This window comes from Zonotrichia leucophrys, chromosome Z, assembly GCF_028769735.1.
Source record: "Zonotrichia leucophrys gambelii isolate GWCS_2022_RI chromosome Z, RI_Zleu_2.0, whole genome shotgun sequence".
Taxonomy (NCBI): Eukaryota; Metazoa; Chordata; class Aves; order Passeriformes; family Passerellidae; genus Zonotrichia; species Zonotrichia leucophrys.
Window position 1 is genome coordinate 12,453,334 of NC_088200.1, and position 13,498 is coordinate 12,466,831.

The 13,498-nt window shown below is 39.0% G+C and overlaps 1 protein-coding gene across 4 annotated transcripts in view; it reads right to left on the reverse strand.

Annotated features, from left to right (window-relative positions):
- LOC135459460 (leukemia inhibitory factor receptor-like) overlaps positions 1 to 13,498 on the reverse strand; it is a 53,308-nt gene that overhangs the window by 25,290 nt on the left and 14,520 nt on the right. For all 4 annotated transcript variants that reach the window (XM_064735543.1, XM_064735540.1, XM_064735541.1 and 1 more), the window contains exons 2-7: positions 7,794 to 7,948; positions 6,968 to 7,088; positions 4,540 to 4,682; positions 2,967 to 3,130; positions 2,008 to 2,182; positions 1,457 to 1,723 (exon numbers count right to left, since the gene is read on the reverse strand). In XM_064735543.1, coding sequence (XP_064591613.1) covers positions 1,457 to 1,723; positions 2,008 to 2,182; positions 2,967 to 3,130; positions 4,540 to 4,682; positions 6,968 to 7,088; positions 7,794 to 7,875 — 952 coding nt within the window. In that variant the 5' untranslated portion in view covers positions 7,876 to 7,948. The remainder of the gene's footprint in view (positions 1 to 1,456; positions 1,724 to 2,007; positions 2,183 to 2,966; positions 3,131 to 4,539; positions 4,683 to 6,967; positions 7,089 to 7,793; positions 7,949 to 13,498) is intronic.

Genomic DNA, 13,498 nt, shown 5'->3' on the forward strand with positions numbered 1-13,498 from the left:
CTAGGCAGAGCACTTATTTCAGGTCTTGTGCACTTGAGGTGTATGAAACTGGAAAAGCATATGCCAAAGGTAGAGCAACAATATCCACATAGAGATATATCCCCTTCTCTCTGCCCTAGAGAAGGGGAGTTAACACACAGTGTTAATTAACAACAGCGGCAGACTTAGTTCAGATTATGAGCAGTGAGTCAGAAAAGAACGCCTGTTTTGCTAGACCTAGGCTTAACCAAAGTGTTGTGTATGCATATTTACTTCCTTCACCTTTTCTTCCCCTCATCAGCAAGAGGACCAGAACAAGACCTCTCCCCACTAAGCAGGTACTACAAAAAGAAACACTGATAAGAAACAGACTTGGCATCCCATCTGTTAAAAAAAAAATTGAAGTAAAATCCTATGGGATTGTCACAGCTTTCATTCTTCATCTCTTTACCTGCAAGATTTTCCCACAAAAGCAAATTCTCACAAACAATGTAAAAATGGTATATCACTGAGAAGTAATAAAAGGCTGAATTATGTTTTACATTTCCTAGTGAACCCTTAACAGATCAAGATCAATGACAGGATGCACAGGCTGGAGATTGGAACACATTTTCAAAATTATTCCAGTTTCTCCTGTCCTTTTCCTCAACACCAAGGACCTTAAGCTCAAAGGAAGGCATTTGTAATAGGGAATGCAATTCTAATGAGCAGCTATTGGAAGATGACAACTCTCAAATTCCTTGTGAGGAAAAAACATAAAAAGCTTTAAAGTGACCAATTATGGGGAAGAAGAATGGGGTACGTGAAGTCATTTTTTTAATAGGTATCTGTTTCTGAACATATGTCTGAGCCTTGCATGACTACACAGAGAAGATACAGAGTGAGCCAGTATCTTTAAAGAAAACACTAAAAGGATGGTTTAGAAGAATGCTCAGGAATTACTGCTTAGTATCCTTTGCTGCAATTAGCTCCCAAGGAGCTTCTGCCCTGGATGAGCATCTGTTGTTGCTGCAAGTTTAACTGTTGTCTTCAATTGACTGATTGGTAAATGAATGCTAGCTAGCACTTACAGTTCTTGCTCTCACTCTCACCTAGTCATGGACTATACTAAAACAGATGTAAACCTAAATTGATAGATACTGGTAGAGACAGGGGTTGAATATTCATATGGCAATAAAATACTTGGCATTCCAGATCATGAAAAAGTACCTTAGAACAATGAGAGAAGCACTGGGGCAGGTTCTAAAGAGGGCTTACATGGGTACCTTCTCATCCTTTCAGACTTGGCATCTCCCCCATGAGCAAGCCTTTCCACAGTGAAATCAAACAAGTACAATCCCCAGTTCAACTTCAAAACCAAACTTCAAAACTTTTTTCCCCAGGAGGGAAAACCCACAATAGTATTTTTTTCCTAGCAGAGCCTTAAGAGTCTCAAAATGATTTTGATTTTCCTAAGGTTAGTAATCATGATACATACATCCTACAAACACGACACTTCCTTCAAACCCATGTTCGAGTCTGCACACTACATTTGTTCCGCTGGCATTTGAAACACTGGCATTTAGCACTCTGATGGCATGGCTTCGACGGCTCAGTTGCGTCATTGTATAGGATTTTGATCCGTAAGTCATATTTTTTATGTGCTCATCTTCTTCATGGACACAACAAAACACCAAATCTGAACCTACTGCCACCACACGGTCCAGAGGAAACACTCCACTTCCACCAGGCTCGGTATCTTTTCCTAGCAGAGAAGGAAGAAAACAAACAAGAAACCTCACATGAACAATTTGCTATAAACACAGTGATGATCAGCTAAAATGTGACTGAGGAGCACTCCAATGCATACAAATAAATATTTGCTAGGTTTCATTAACTAGCGATTACACTATTTCCCTAATCATAACAGTCTCAAAGGCAGCAGCCCATGCTCTTCCTAATGCTAACCACCTAATGCTCTTCCTCTGATCTTGGCTTAATTCTTATAAAGAAATAAAAGTCCATGTGGTTGCAAGGGAACAAACATACCAGGGACCACTTTTGCTGGGCTCCAGGCACTCCAATCCTTGGGGCCAACAAACTGCGTTGCGTTAATATAACAGCGAATCTTCACATAGTGTGATGTGCACTCCAAAGGCATATCTGATGTCCAGCTCCAAGAAAGAATGGCATCTTCATGAGTCAGTTTTGAGTAGTAAGTAACCTGCAAAGGTTTTGCACCAAGAAATCAACCAAGACAGAGCTTATGAACGCCTGCTAATAATGACATATAATCTCCAAAGTGTCAACAGAATGGCATTAGGTGAAGCAAATCATAAAATCCTCCTTGATTATTGGAGTGTTCTACCTAACTTTTATGACTTTACCTGGACAAAAGTCTTAGTGGCTAAACAGCCTAACTGCTGACTGTCAGCCAGAAATACCAGAGGGCAGACATTTGAGGGAGACCAAGAGGATTCCCAAGCATTTAAAGAGGTATACTGCACCCCGGGAATCTCATAGGCAGCTAAATGTTTCACCTTCTCCAAAACAAAACTCTTCTAATATTAGTCCCAGGCTGTACATTTCATCTTTTGTCCACTATTAAAATTTATAGCACAGAGCTACAAACTGGCCTGGAAGAACTCTGGTTACAAAAAAAGAAAATAGCAAGCTGAGCATTCAGAGATGACCAAGACTGGAGACACTGTTGGAGATACAGAGACAGTGATGTAAAGTATCTGCCAAATTCATAAGTAAGTTCTAATTCCAAAGTCCCTGTACCAGAAAAAAAAAATTGCTGTGACTAAGTACCAACAGTACAGTAGCCAAGTTTCCCATAACTGTGAAATTTAACAAGAAGTTACCTGCCAGAAGCATAATTACACTCAGGTCCTGCAAAGCTCTACTATCTTCATCATTCCCAGTTTTGTTCAAGTGACATCTCAGAACATTACAAAAGGCAAAAACTGTACATATATTTTTCATAAGAGAAGAAAGGGACTTACTTGTGTGACTACTTCCATAGCTTCTTTTCGGAGTATCTGAATCTGCCAAAGGGCATCCAGTCCATATGGGAAGACCGATCCATTATCACTCCACTTCAGATTCAATGTGGAAGTTGGAAAGTCAGGCATTAAACTAAGAATGTGTGGAGCGACAGGAACAAAGGCTTGAAACAGAGGCAGGGGAGAAGAAAAAGTCATTTTCAGGTCATTAGTCAGCAGCACCAGCCCTACAGGTGTTTAACAGCCACATCCCTGTGCTCTGAACTGGCTAGTAGCCATACAAACATGTAACTCAACTTCTGTAATTAGAACAAGGCTCTGTGGCTACTTGAGCATGAGAGTTCTCAGGAAAGCATAGGTGCTGATGAATCATCAGGTAGCATTTTCTTTTAATACCTCAGCATGTAGATGGGCAAGTAACTGATTGTGAATATGACTCTTTGCAATGCATAGCAGGGATGATATCCCATCTTTCCCAACTTTCCTTCAATACCATAGTGATAAAGGAAATATGGTGGCAGTGTTTGAAGTGTGCATGAGAACACTTCTAGGGAGAATGGTGGGAAAAAAATCCTCAAAAGAAGATGTATGTTTTACAGACCAGTAGGGAAGTGGGGACTTGCAACAAAAAGTGAGAGTGACAAGGAAGGAGACCAGAAGCACAGGATAGAAGAAGCTCCAATGAGGTTCTGAAGATCACAGGGAAAGTGATTTTAAGCTACAAGAAGCATTAAGGACATGAGATCCTGACGGGGACAGGACAGGGAGAATAAACAGAAGCATCTCTTCTAAAAATGTGTTGTGGTGAAACAAGAGGTTGAGAAACAGGGAAGAATCTTGGTAATACAAGGGTTATAGCAGTTTATTTGGCGTAGTGCAAGCTAAAACATTTTAAAAATATATGTGATACATCCAGCTTTAGTCCTGACCAAGGATCCGAGAGCCTGCAAAGTGTTCAGCACAATCAATACATTGCCCACAATAACCTATGATGAACTGAGAGACTTATCAAAAATATTTTTGAATTGCATTTTGTATAAGTTCTTGAGCTGCTCTTGACTGAAAACAGAACCATGGATAAGAAGTGTTACTGACATCAGAATTTGACTACACTGAAGGAGTAAGCAGGCAAACCAAAGGTAAAAACTAGACCAAGCATGGCAGATTGCATCATTGCCATCTTCTGTTTACAACTTCCTTCTTTGCCTGGAAGGAAGCAGGAAAAAGTCTCATTTACTTATGTAGGTAGTTTAGGAATTTGTTTACAAATGCTTCTTAATTTATAACTAGGACTAAAAAGGGAAAAGAGTGAGGGATGCAACATTCTTGTATTTTGTTTTCCTGTCACATTCTGCCCTTGATTTTTTTTATGCTATGAACTATGGGTAAGAGGAGTATTCTTTCTTTTGAAGGGTTAGAGAACACAATCTAAAAAGTATATGGAAGCTTTTCATAGAGTCAGTATATCAACATTCTACATACAAGAATGCTGCCAAAGAAACCTGCAGGCATCTGAAAAGTTGTTAAACATAGTATAAAGGCCTTAGGTACACACATATGACCTGATACTTACAGATGTCTTTCTGGTGAATTACAAATTCTCTGGTAGCAAAAGCAGTTCCAGAGCTTTTGATTGTCACTGTGATGGAGCTCTCTGGGATTGGAATTTCAACCCTTCTCTCCTTAGTTTTTAAACAGACTTGAGGGGTAAGGTCACTAAAAGGACAAACAGGATTAAGCAGTTATTTCAGCTGATAGAAAACTAAGGCAAGTTAAGTCCTATTCTTGCATACTAATAAAATACAAATTCTCTGTAATAAACAGAAAACTCCATATTGAGTTTGTGAAGGACTTGCCTGGGCTTTGATTAGTATCAGATTAATGGCATCCCCTCATCTTTCAAGTCACTTTTATCATAGTGGTAGGTTGTGCAATGGCTGCATAATGCAACCAACTAGCTGTTAAGAGAACACTTCAAAGTGAAGACCTTGCTTTTTAACCAAAATCATAGAATCACAGAATTGCTAAGGTTGCAAAAAACCTTTAAGGTCATCAAATGCAACTGTTAACCTAGCACAACCACCATGTTTACCATTCAACCATGTTCTTAAGTACCATATCCACATGCTTTTTAACACTTGCAGGAATGCCAACTCCACCAACTCTTTGGGCACTCTGTTCCAATGCTTTGCAACCTTTTTGTGAAAAAATTTTCTTAACATCTAATTACACTTGAGGCCAACAAAATACATGTTTCTGAAACCTAGTCACCATGAATCAACATTTCGAAATAAGAAAAACAAAAAAACCCAAACCAAACCTAATAGCATCGCCCCCTCCCTTTGTGTTTCCTGACTCACTCTCCCTCCATTTCTTCACAACCCATGTGCCCTCACATGGATTGAAAGAGAAGGATTACCCCCCACGTCCACATCTTAGAACAGATCTTTAGCTCCCTTCTGCTGCTCAGCTGACAGGGAAAGAGCAGAGAGCATGGCAGAGGATTCCTAAGATCCCAGGTGAAAATGTAGCCCGTGCTTAATGTTTGTGCAGTGCTCAGTACAATGTGATCTGGCTTTTGTCTTGAAGATGTAGATATATACAGGAAACAATAATGGATAGGTCAAGTCCCTTTGCTCATTATCACTGATATGCAACTAGAAAGGCAGAAAGTTTGGAAAAATCCAGACCTTCCTCTTGGGGGAATGACGGCAGGAAGGAAAGCAGAGAGAACAATGCCAGACTTCCTGCTGAGGGACTGTTACTCACTTATGAACTGGAACAGGACCCTGGAGCTCCCATCAGCTGGAGTCAAGAGCTTGGGTTGAACTCTTAAGATTCACACCAGATTCTGGGCCAGCAAAGGCCAGCTGAGATTTGAGTGCTCAGAAAGGCTGTTCCTCTTCAGTACTGAGATATTATTAGAGGCTGTTTGGGCAACTGAAAAACAAAACCTCTTTCCCTCAGGGATGTCTGCAAGCTCATCTCAGACTTTCTGCTTCAGAGACCCCAGCCTGTCCTGCTTTGCTAAGGAGAAATAGCAGCAGCTACATGACTGTTCCTGTTCAGAGGGCAGTACCTCATGAACTCTGCACTCCTGAACTCTGGCCACAGAGTCATATATATGGTGTTTTTTAAATAGGAATGATAGCTGGCAATGCAGCAGGAATAATGAGACACAGAAAATCAAGCATGTAGGTGGACTAAGTGCAGCCAAGCCCTGGGACCCCAAGGAAAAGTCTGGGCTGCCTGCAGAATTTGCAGGAAAACAAAAAGACAGTACAAATATCTGGATTGGGGGCAGGATCAAGATGCAGAATGGATTTGAACTCATCCCTAGCACATGATAAGTATTTGGCAGATCCACAGCATGGGGAATTGAACATGTAGTTCTCATTAGTGAAAAAACACACAGAAGATTTAAGTTTTTTTTAACTTTTCTCAAAATTTTCAACTTGCAGTCACTTCAGAAAAGCTGTTTCAATTGTGAAATAATTTTTATGTTTCCTCTAATACAGCTTAAAATTTATAAAGGTTCTAAGACAGTTGCTGAGAGATTGTTCATGTTTTTCCACACAAAATCCACGTGAATCTCAACACTTGTGTCATATATTCTACTGCTTTGGCCCACAACATCAGAATTCACTGCTTCCAACTCTCATTTCCTTTTGGACTGAACCTGTTTTGAAGCTATCTCTCAGGAAAACTCTGAGCAAGGGATAGGCAGACACACAGAGAAGTCTGAGTAAATAAGAGCATCTTCCAGTCCTTTGAAAACAGCAAGCAGATTTTGGCAGGCAAATTATTAGCATGGAACAGTTTTGCCAGAAACCCTGCCATTGACTGAGTTAACAGGGCCTAGGGGAAGCACCACCCAAGGAAAACTGGTGGGGAGATGCTGGGAAACAACAGCATCACACTTTCCATGGGCAGTGACTGAGGAAAAACTGTACCTTCATCACAATTTGGTATTTTTTAACCAGGTATGTGGAGGGACTTACTTGGTAGTGTAGCAAAAGTCAGTTTGTCCATGTCTTCCTCTAGAAGAGACATCCCAAGTACAAAGCATTTTATGTAAGTTGTGCGTTACACATTTCAAATTCTGGGGGTCCCCTGGAGAGCCTGAAATAATATAAAAAATACAGTAAAAAACTGCAGGTCAAAAATGAGCAACTGTAAAACAACTGCTATTTTTCACATCTGTAGCCATTCTCCTTAAATTTTTATTGCATGCATGTCTGGCCAGTATTTTAAAACTATTGAATAATTTGTGTGCCTGATTAGACAGCCACAGACTCACAGACTTGTAGAGGTACCCGAGATCTGGATTTAAACTCATGTGTATAACAGAGGCAGCTGCCTCTTTCCACAATACTCGTTCCTTGCCTAGCCTAATAAGCAGGCTTTGGGCCAATGGCAAAACCACAAGCTTTGATTTTAACATAATGAGTTTTTTGCTCTCCTCCATGTTATACATGGAGGACAATTAATGACAGAAGGACAGTTAATGAATATGTGTGAAATGGCTGAAGAGAGCCAATATATACAGCAAAAAGGTTTCAATGCAGACATTTACACCAATGCACATGCAGACTATCATTGGTTACTATGGAGAATTTAATACCCAGTTTTGCACTGGTTTCCAAGATGCTGCTGGGTGCTGGTGGAAAGCAGAGACCAGGCCTGGCACTGTCTCCATCCTGGGATGGTGTGGGGCCACAGAGGTGACAGGTTTTGAACATGCATATAGTAGGAAAGCAATGCAATTACAAGGTACAGAAGCTACAGAGAAAAAGGAGTTAGTGAATTACATTGCAATAAACTTACCTATCTCTTGGCCATACACTAAGCTTCTTAAAAATAAAATAGCTAGTGCTAAAAGGCAGCGGAGGCTTGAGTTCTTCCACATTCTTCTACTGTTTGTTTTAAGAATAGCAGCTTTAAGCAGGAGTAAATGTCATCTTCCAACAAGCTGGTCAGTTCTAAAATTAAATACAGAAATAAATAAAAAAAAAAAGACCAAAGTTTTAAATTCTGGACCTGGTATGCCACAAATCCCACTTTTTGTTCCATACACTTTTCTTCTTCAGTAATGCTCCCAGGCATAGCAACTCCTTTTCCTTCATCTGGCAAACAAACCTCTTCTCTGTTACAACAACTCCCTGATTCATGCATTTTCTGTAAGACATTTCCTCAAGAATCATAGACATATAAAACTCTGCAGGTCATAGGTACTCTTCAGGACTATCTAATATTAGGACAGAACAGACATGGCAGAGTATTCTCCTAGGATAAGGCTCTTCATCTTAGATGAAATGCCAGATCTACAAAGATATTGTATACTGTGAATGGGAATGTCCTCTAATTAAGATCAAACACACCATCTGTTTTCTTCTTTCCTCTGCTCAATTTTCAAAAAGCTGTGATTCAAAGCTATGGGATACCCAAGATACTGCAGAACCATATCTGATCACCCAAGATCACTGGTTCAATCCAGTGTTAACTAATAACCCCTGGAAGAAAAATAATGGAGAAAAAAAAGTGAGCCATTTCTTTATCAAAAAATAATTCTTGTTGTAACTACTGGCCTTAGCGTAAAAACTTATCTGGAATATTATGTTTAGTGTGTTCATAGAAGATTTAACAAGCTTCTTGTTTTAAAAAGAGAAGGCCAGCTGTTCAGCAGGACCCCAGTAAATTCAGTTTAATCACACATCATCCACTGTCAGATTTTGTTCTCAAAAGGGAAAAACTGCAGGAAAACCTATCTAAAAGCTCAGTCAATACCTGGTGCATGGTTTCCCTGCTACCTGAAGTCTGTGAAGGCATAAGCACCCTTCCAGAGATCATGTAGCCAGAGGTCTTCTCAGCAACAAACAGCAGGAGCTGGGTGATTTTCATGTTAGAATATGACCAAGCCTACCTGTCCTACAGAGCAGCTTTGTTCCCATTTTGTCCAGGATCCTACTTTGAAAGGCTCCTGACCTTGACTCAGAAATATCTTCCAAAGCCAGGTAAACATCATTAGAATAACAAACTTTGTGTAAAAGTCTCTGTAATTTTAAAAGAAACCCCTTTACACTGAAGTTCCCTGCACCACCAGGTCTGTGCTCCCTCATCCCCTGTATTTTTATGAATTTGGTTTTTCATTTGTTTGGGTTTTTTTTTAAGGAATCTTCCCTTAGGGGACAGTTGGAAATGTGTGAAATGCTCTGTGTGAGGAGAAACACAGCAGCACTATGCCAAATAATCCAGAGCTGCTCACAAGAGGCCATTTCTCTTGGTCTGCAATAACCAGGTTGAGGGAAAGGTCTAGGCAGCACAAGAGATGAGAGAAATGCTATGGTCAAGAGCACTGTTACATATGGAGGGGCACCCATAAAGCTTAGTAATTATTTTAATTTCAGCATGTTCTCAAATAATTTGAAAACCTCACAAAACAAATACTAATTTAAGATATACTGCCACCACAGAGTATATATTTTCATATATTCCAAATGTGTAATATCCATGCTGCGCAGCTTGTTAAAAGCTGTGCAGATCTGCTGTGCAGATCAGGAGCAGAGGTTGACAAATCCAGGAAAAGATGAATCAAGAACCAACCAGCACAGAAAATATATTTATCTCTGTGCCAAATTCTCCCTCTGCATTCTGGTGTATCTCAGAGTACTCGTATTTCTCTAAGTTACTAATGAAAATACATAATGTTCTCTCCAGGTTTAAACATTGCTCACAAACCTCCAACTTTGTAAAAAGAGTGAATATCACTCAGACAGGCCTGGAAGTTACATGAATAAAATGACTGATTTCTATTTCAGTCTATGAAGTATATGTAAATTTTATCTTTTTCTGAGGACTTCTTAAAAAGTTATTTCCAGTTTGCAGAAAAGTCCAAACCCAGAATTTCAAGCTCTAGAGCACAATCAATTGGCAGTCCTCTATCAGCTGGCAAAGTCAAGGAGAGATTAAAAGGCACTGATTCCATTTGAAGAAGAGAGAACTGAGCTGTGATGTTAATTAAATCTCAAGCTTTTCATGTTAATCCCAAGTCTCTAAACACATAACCTGTGTAGATACATGCAAAACCTGTTCAGTCATGCCAGGTTTATGAGGTAGATTCAGCAACTACGTATGTGTGTGTGTGTATTTAAGGAAAATCTGGTTTTTTGCACCTCTTTCAACACGTAGCTCACTGAGTTGTCCTCCTACTGCAGAAGTTTTAAGAGTAACATCATAGCAGTGCATTACAAGAAATCTGAGTCATACCAAGTTCTCCTAACTCAAACAGTTAGGAGAAATTAACAGTTTTAATTTCAGTTTCAGAGTCAGGCACAGAAGTGAACCCATGTAGTCTCATGCAGGGTATGATGAGAGTTTTGTAAACCATGATCTTTCATAACAAAAATAAATTCCCTAGCTCTTATTTTCTTATTCACATTTTATAACTTGCTGAAAAGTTGGCAATTAGAAGCCACATGTCACATAATTAAATGCCATTAGTCAGGAGAAAAGATTCCCATTTATAGCCTTGTTTTAATTAAAAAGTTACAAAATAACTCAAGTACTTTAAAAATAGGAAGTTTACTTTCTTTGGATGAAAGCTGCCTTCCATCAGTTCAAGACTAACTCAAAAAAGGCATGGATGTTTTTCCTTACCCTGAAAGATATGAAAAGCATATTATCCTCCAGACAGAGGTACTCTTAGAAGCATGGATATTTATTTAGTACAAGAGAGCTCAACATTGTCCCAAGAAGATAAAACCTTAACCATGGTTGCCTGGAGTGCAACCAGACCAGATGTTACTAAGTATAATTGTCTTTACATTGCAGGTCTCTGTTTTTAAAAACAGTATGAAGGGTGTTAAGTCCATTGTCTCAACTAGAAAAAGCTACTGGAATTAAACCATTTTTAACAGTTGTCCATCTTAAAAAAATAGCACATCCCATTACAATCTCATTTCCTTGGTCAGTATATTCATGTCACTTCACTGGCATTATCACCAGTGTTCCAAATGTGCTCCACAACTATCTCCTGGTCCATTTTAAGCACATTACTTTGTCCTATCTCCAGCAGACAAAGAACAGTTTATCCTCTGCCTTGCAGCAACCTCTTACATAGAAGATGACTGATATCAGATCTCCAATAGCGCCTCCCTTAAAAGCTCCAATTTTTTTCACCATTTCCCAGTCTCAGTTTTTAGATGTCTGATCATTCCTGGAATAAACATTTCTCAGTGAACCAAAGCTGCTGTATACATAGTTTTGAAACATCTCTGCCCTGAGGCCTGAGCATTATCAAGAACAATGAAGGAACTTTCCTAAGGCAAATGTATGTGTTTACACAGCCCATGACATATTTGCTTTTTCCTACATTCAGACCTTGTTGACTCAATATCAGTGTGTGATCCAGCCTCAGATACTGCACAAAGCTGCCACGTAGCTGTTTATTTAATACTTCAGACTCCAATCTCATCCTCAAATGGACTGCAAACCTCCTGACTGAGCGTGAGTGTGTTTGCACAGCAAATTCACCTTAAAATCTTTGCCTGAAAAGGTCTTTCACTTTTGAAATTTTAAAATATGGAAAGAGCCTCCCAAAAATCCATGCTAAAAAAATTGCGGATGCATACAGAAAGTACTCACATGCAAGTTCATGCCATAACAACAGCAGGCACGAATGACAGGCTTCAGTGTAAACTGCCCTTCTTTAAGAGCAGCTCCTACAAGCAGGATTCCATAATAAGTGTTGGAAGGCAGAGCACATGGGAATGCCCTAACTTCTGCCCAGGGCTTTATGTCACGCTACCCTTGCACCTGTGGTCAGAAAAAAGAAATTCTGAATTTCTTTTTACACAGACAAGGTAGCAGAAGAACAGTTAGATTCAGATTCTTAACCACTGAAGCCAGCAGTTGGTGGCCAATATTTAGAAGAGGTCAACAGTTATTGTGGACTTTTAAATGACTTTTAAAGACATTTTGATGCAGTCAGTGCATCTATGCACTGTATCTATCCGTAATGATCAGACAGATCAGAAAGGGAAAAGTACTCCAAGACAATAATGGGAAAATATGTGAGGACAGCTTTGCCTCAAACCCTTGTCAGCTGTAAAGAAGGTTAAAGGCTCTGTGACAAAGAAATGAGGGCAGCTAAGATATTACCAGCCTGTTCAGACTTAACCTCTTAGAGAGGAAAGCAGAAAATAACTAGCATGTCTCTTTCTGACTGTGCTTGTTATTACTTATTTCTTGGATTAACTGGCTCTGTGTATCTTTTTTTTTTTAGCATAGCTGACCAAATGCTCAATTCTCTTAAAAAAAAAAGTGTTTTCTTAGTCAGTTGTAACAGACCAGTTCTCTAAGCACAAAAGTTCTTCAAAGCTTTGTTGTACTTTTGAGTTTTCTGTTCTCTGAATGTATTTCATTGTCAAGTGCTTGGAAACCACTTTGAAAACAAACAAACAAAACAGCTAAAAAAACTTTAAAAATCAATAATCTTTCCAGCCTGCTTTTTGCCTGCAGCCTGATCTGACAGTCACAAGCCTCCAGATACATTTTTTAAAAATGTCTATGAATTGAGGATTAGTTGCCAGAGTTTTTATATATATAATTCTGCTCCATAAGCCAATACTTGAAAAGAAATGGTTAAAAAGTCAGCTTATACAAAAGGTTTAGGAAGCTAAGTCAAGAAGTCTTGATGAAATCATGAAATCAGTAAAAATATATGTAGTAAAGGCAAATGAAGAAGTCTCTTTGTCAATAAATTTTATCAAGTTAGTATTTTTATTTTGCCTCCATAGCTAAAGGTATCATAATAATTTATCAATAATGGGATATTAAAAGCTCTCAAGGAAAATTATTACATAGCATACTATCAAAATATTGTACAGAATGATAAGAGGTTGCATTTCTGGCAATACTAGACAGCCATCATCCCAAATACTATCAGGCAGAAATGCAGGTGATATGTATGTGCCTAGATCAAACCTTTCTAGAAGAAAAATTACTCTCCTCAGCAGGTGGAGAAAGATCATTTTACTTATCTCTGCTGAAGGATACTAATTCAACCTTCAAAGTGAAAAAGCACACTCACATCCAGGTAATAATGCATATATCAAGTTATGTTGCCTGTTGAACTGTTGCCAACTGAAAGCTTCCAAAAAAATTCCCCTATCTGAAAAACCATGCCAGAAGTACACATTTCTGGGAAACCAAGCAAATGACCAATACAGCTGACAGTAAAAGCAATGAACACAGAAACAGAAGATGAACTGCCTTTCTTTAGCACAGCTGATCCCACAGGCTTCAGTCTTTGACTTTAAAGCTAGCTGAGTAATAAAAAAGAAAAAAAGAATTAATAAGATTTATTTGTGGGAGAGAGAGCTTGGCTGTTTTTCAATAGAGTACATTCTTTCACCTCCTTGAAAAAATTTCCAAAGTTGAGACAAAAATCTCTAGTAATCTAGATGCAGGCTTTCCCTCTGTTTTATAACATGGCACTATTCCACTTTATTAAAGATTTGCAGGACATGAAT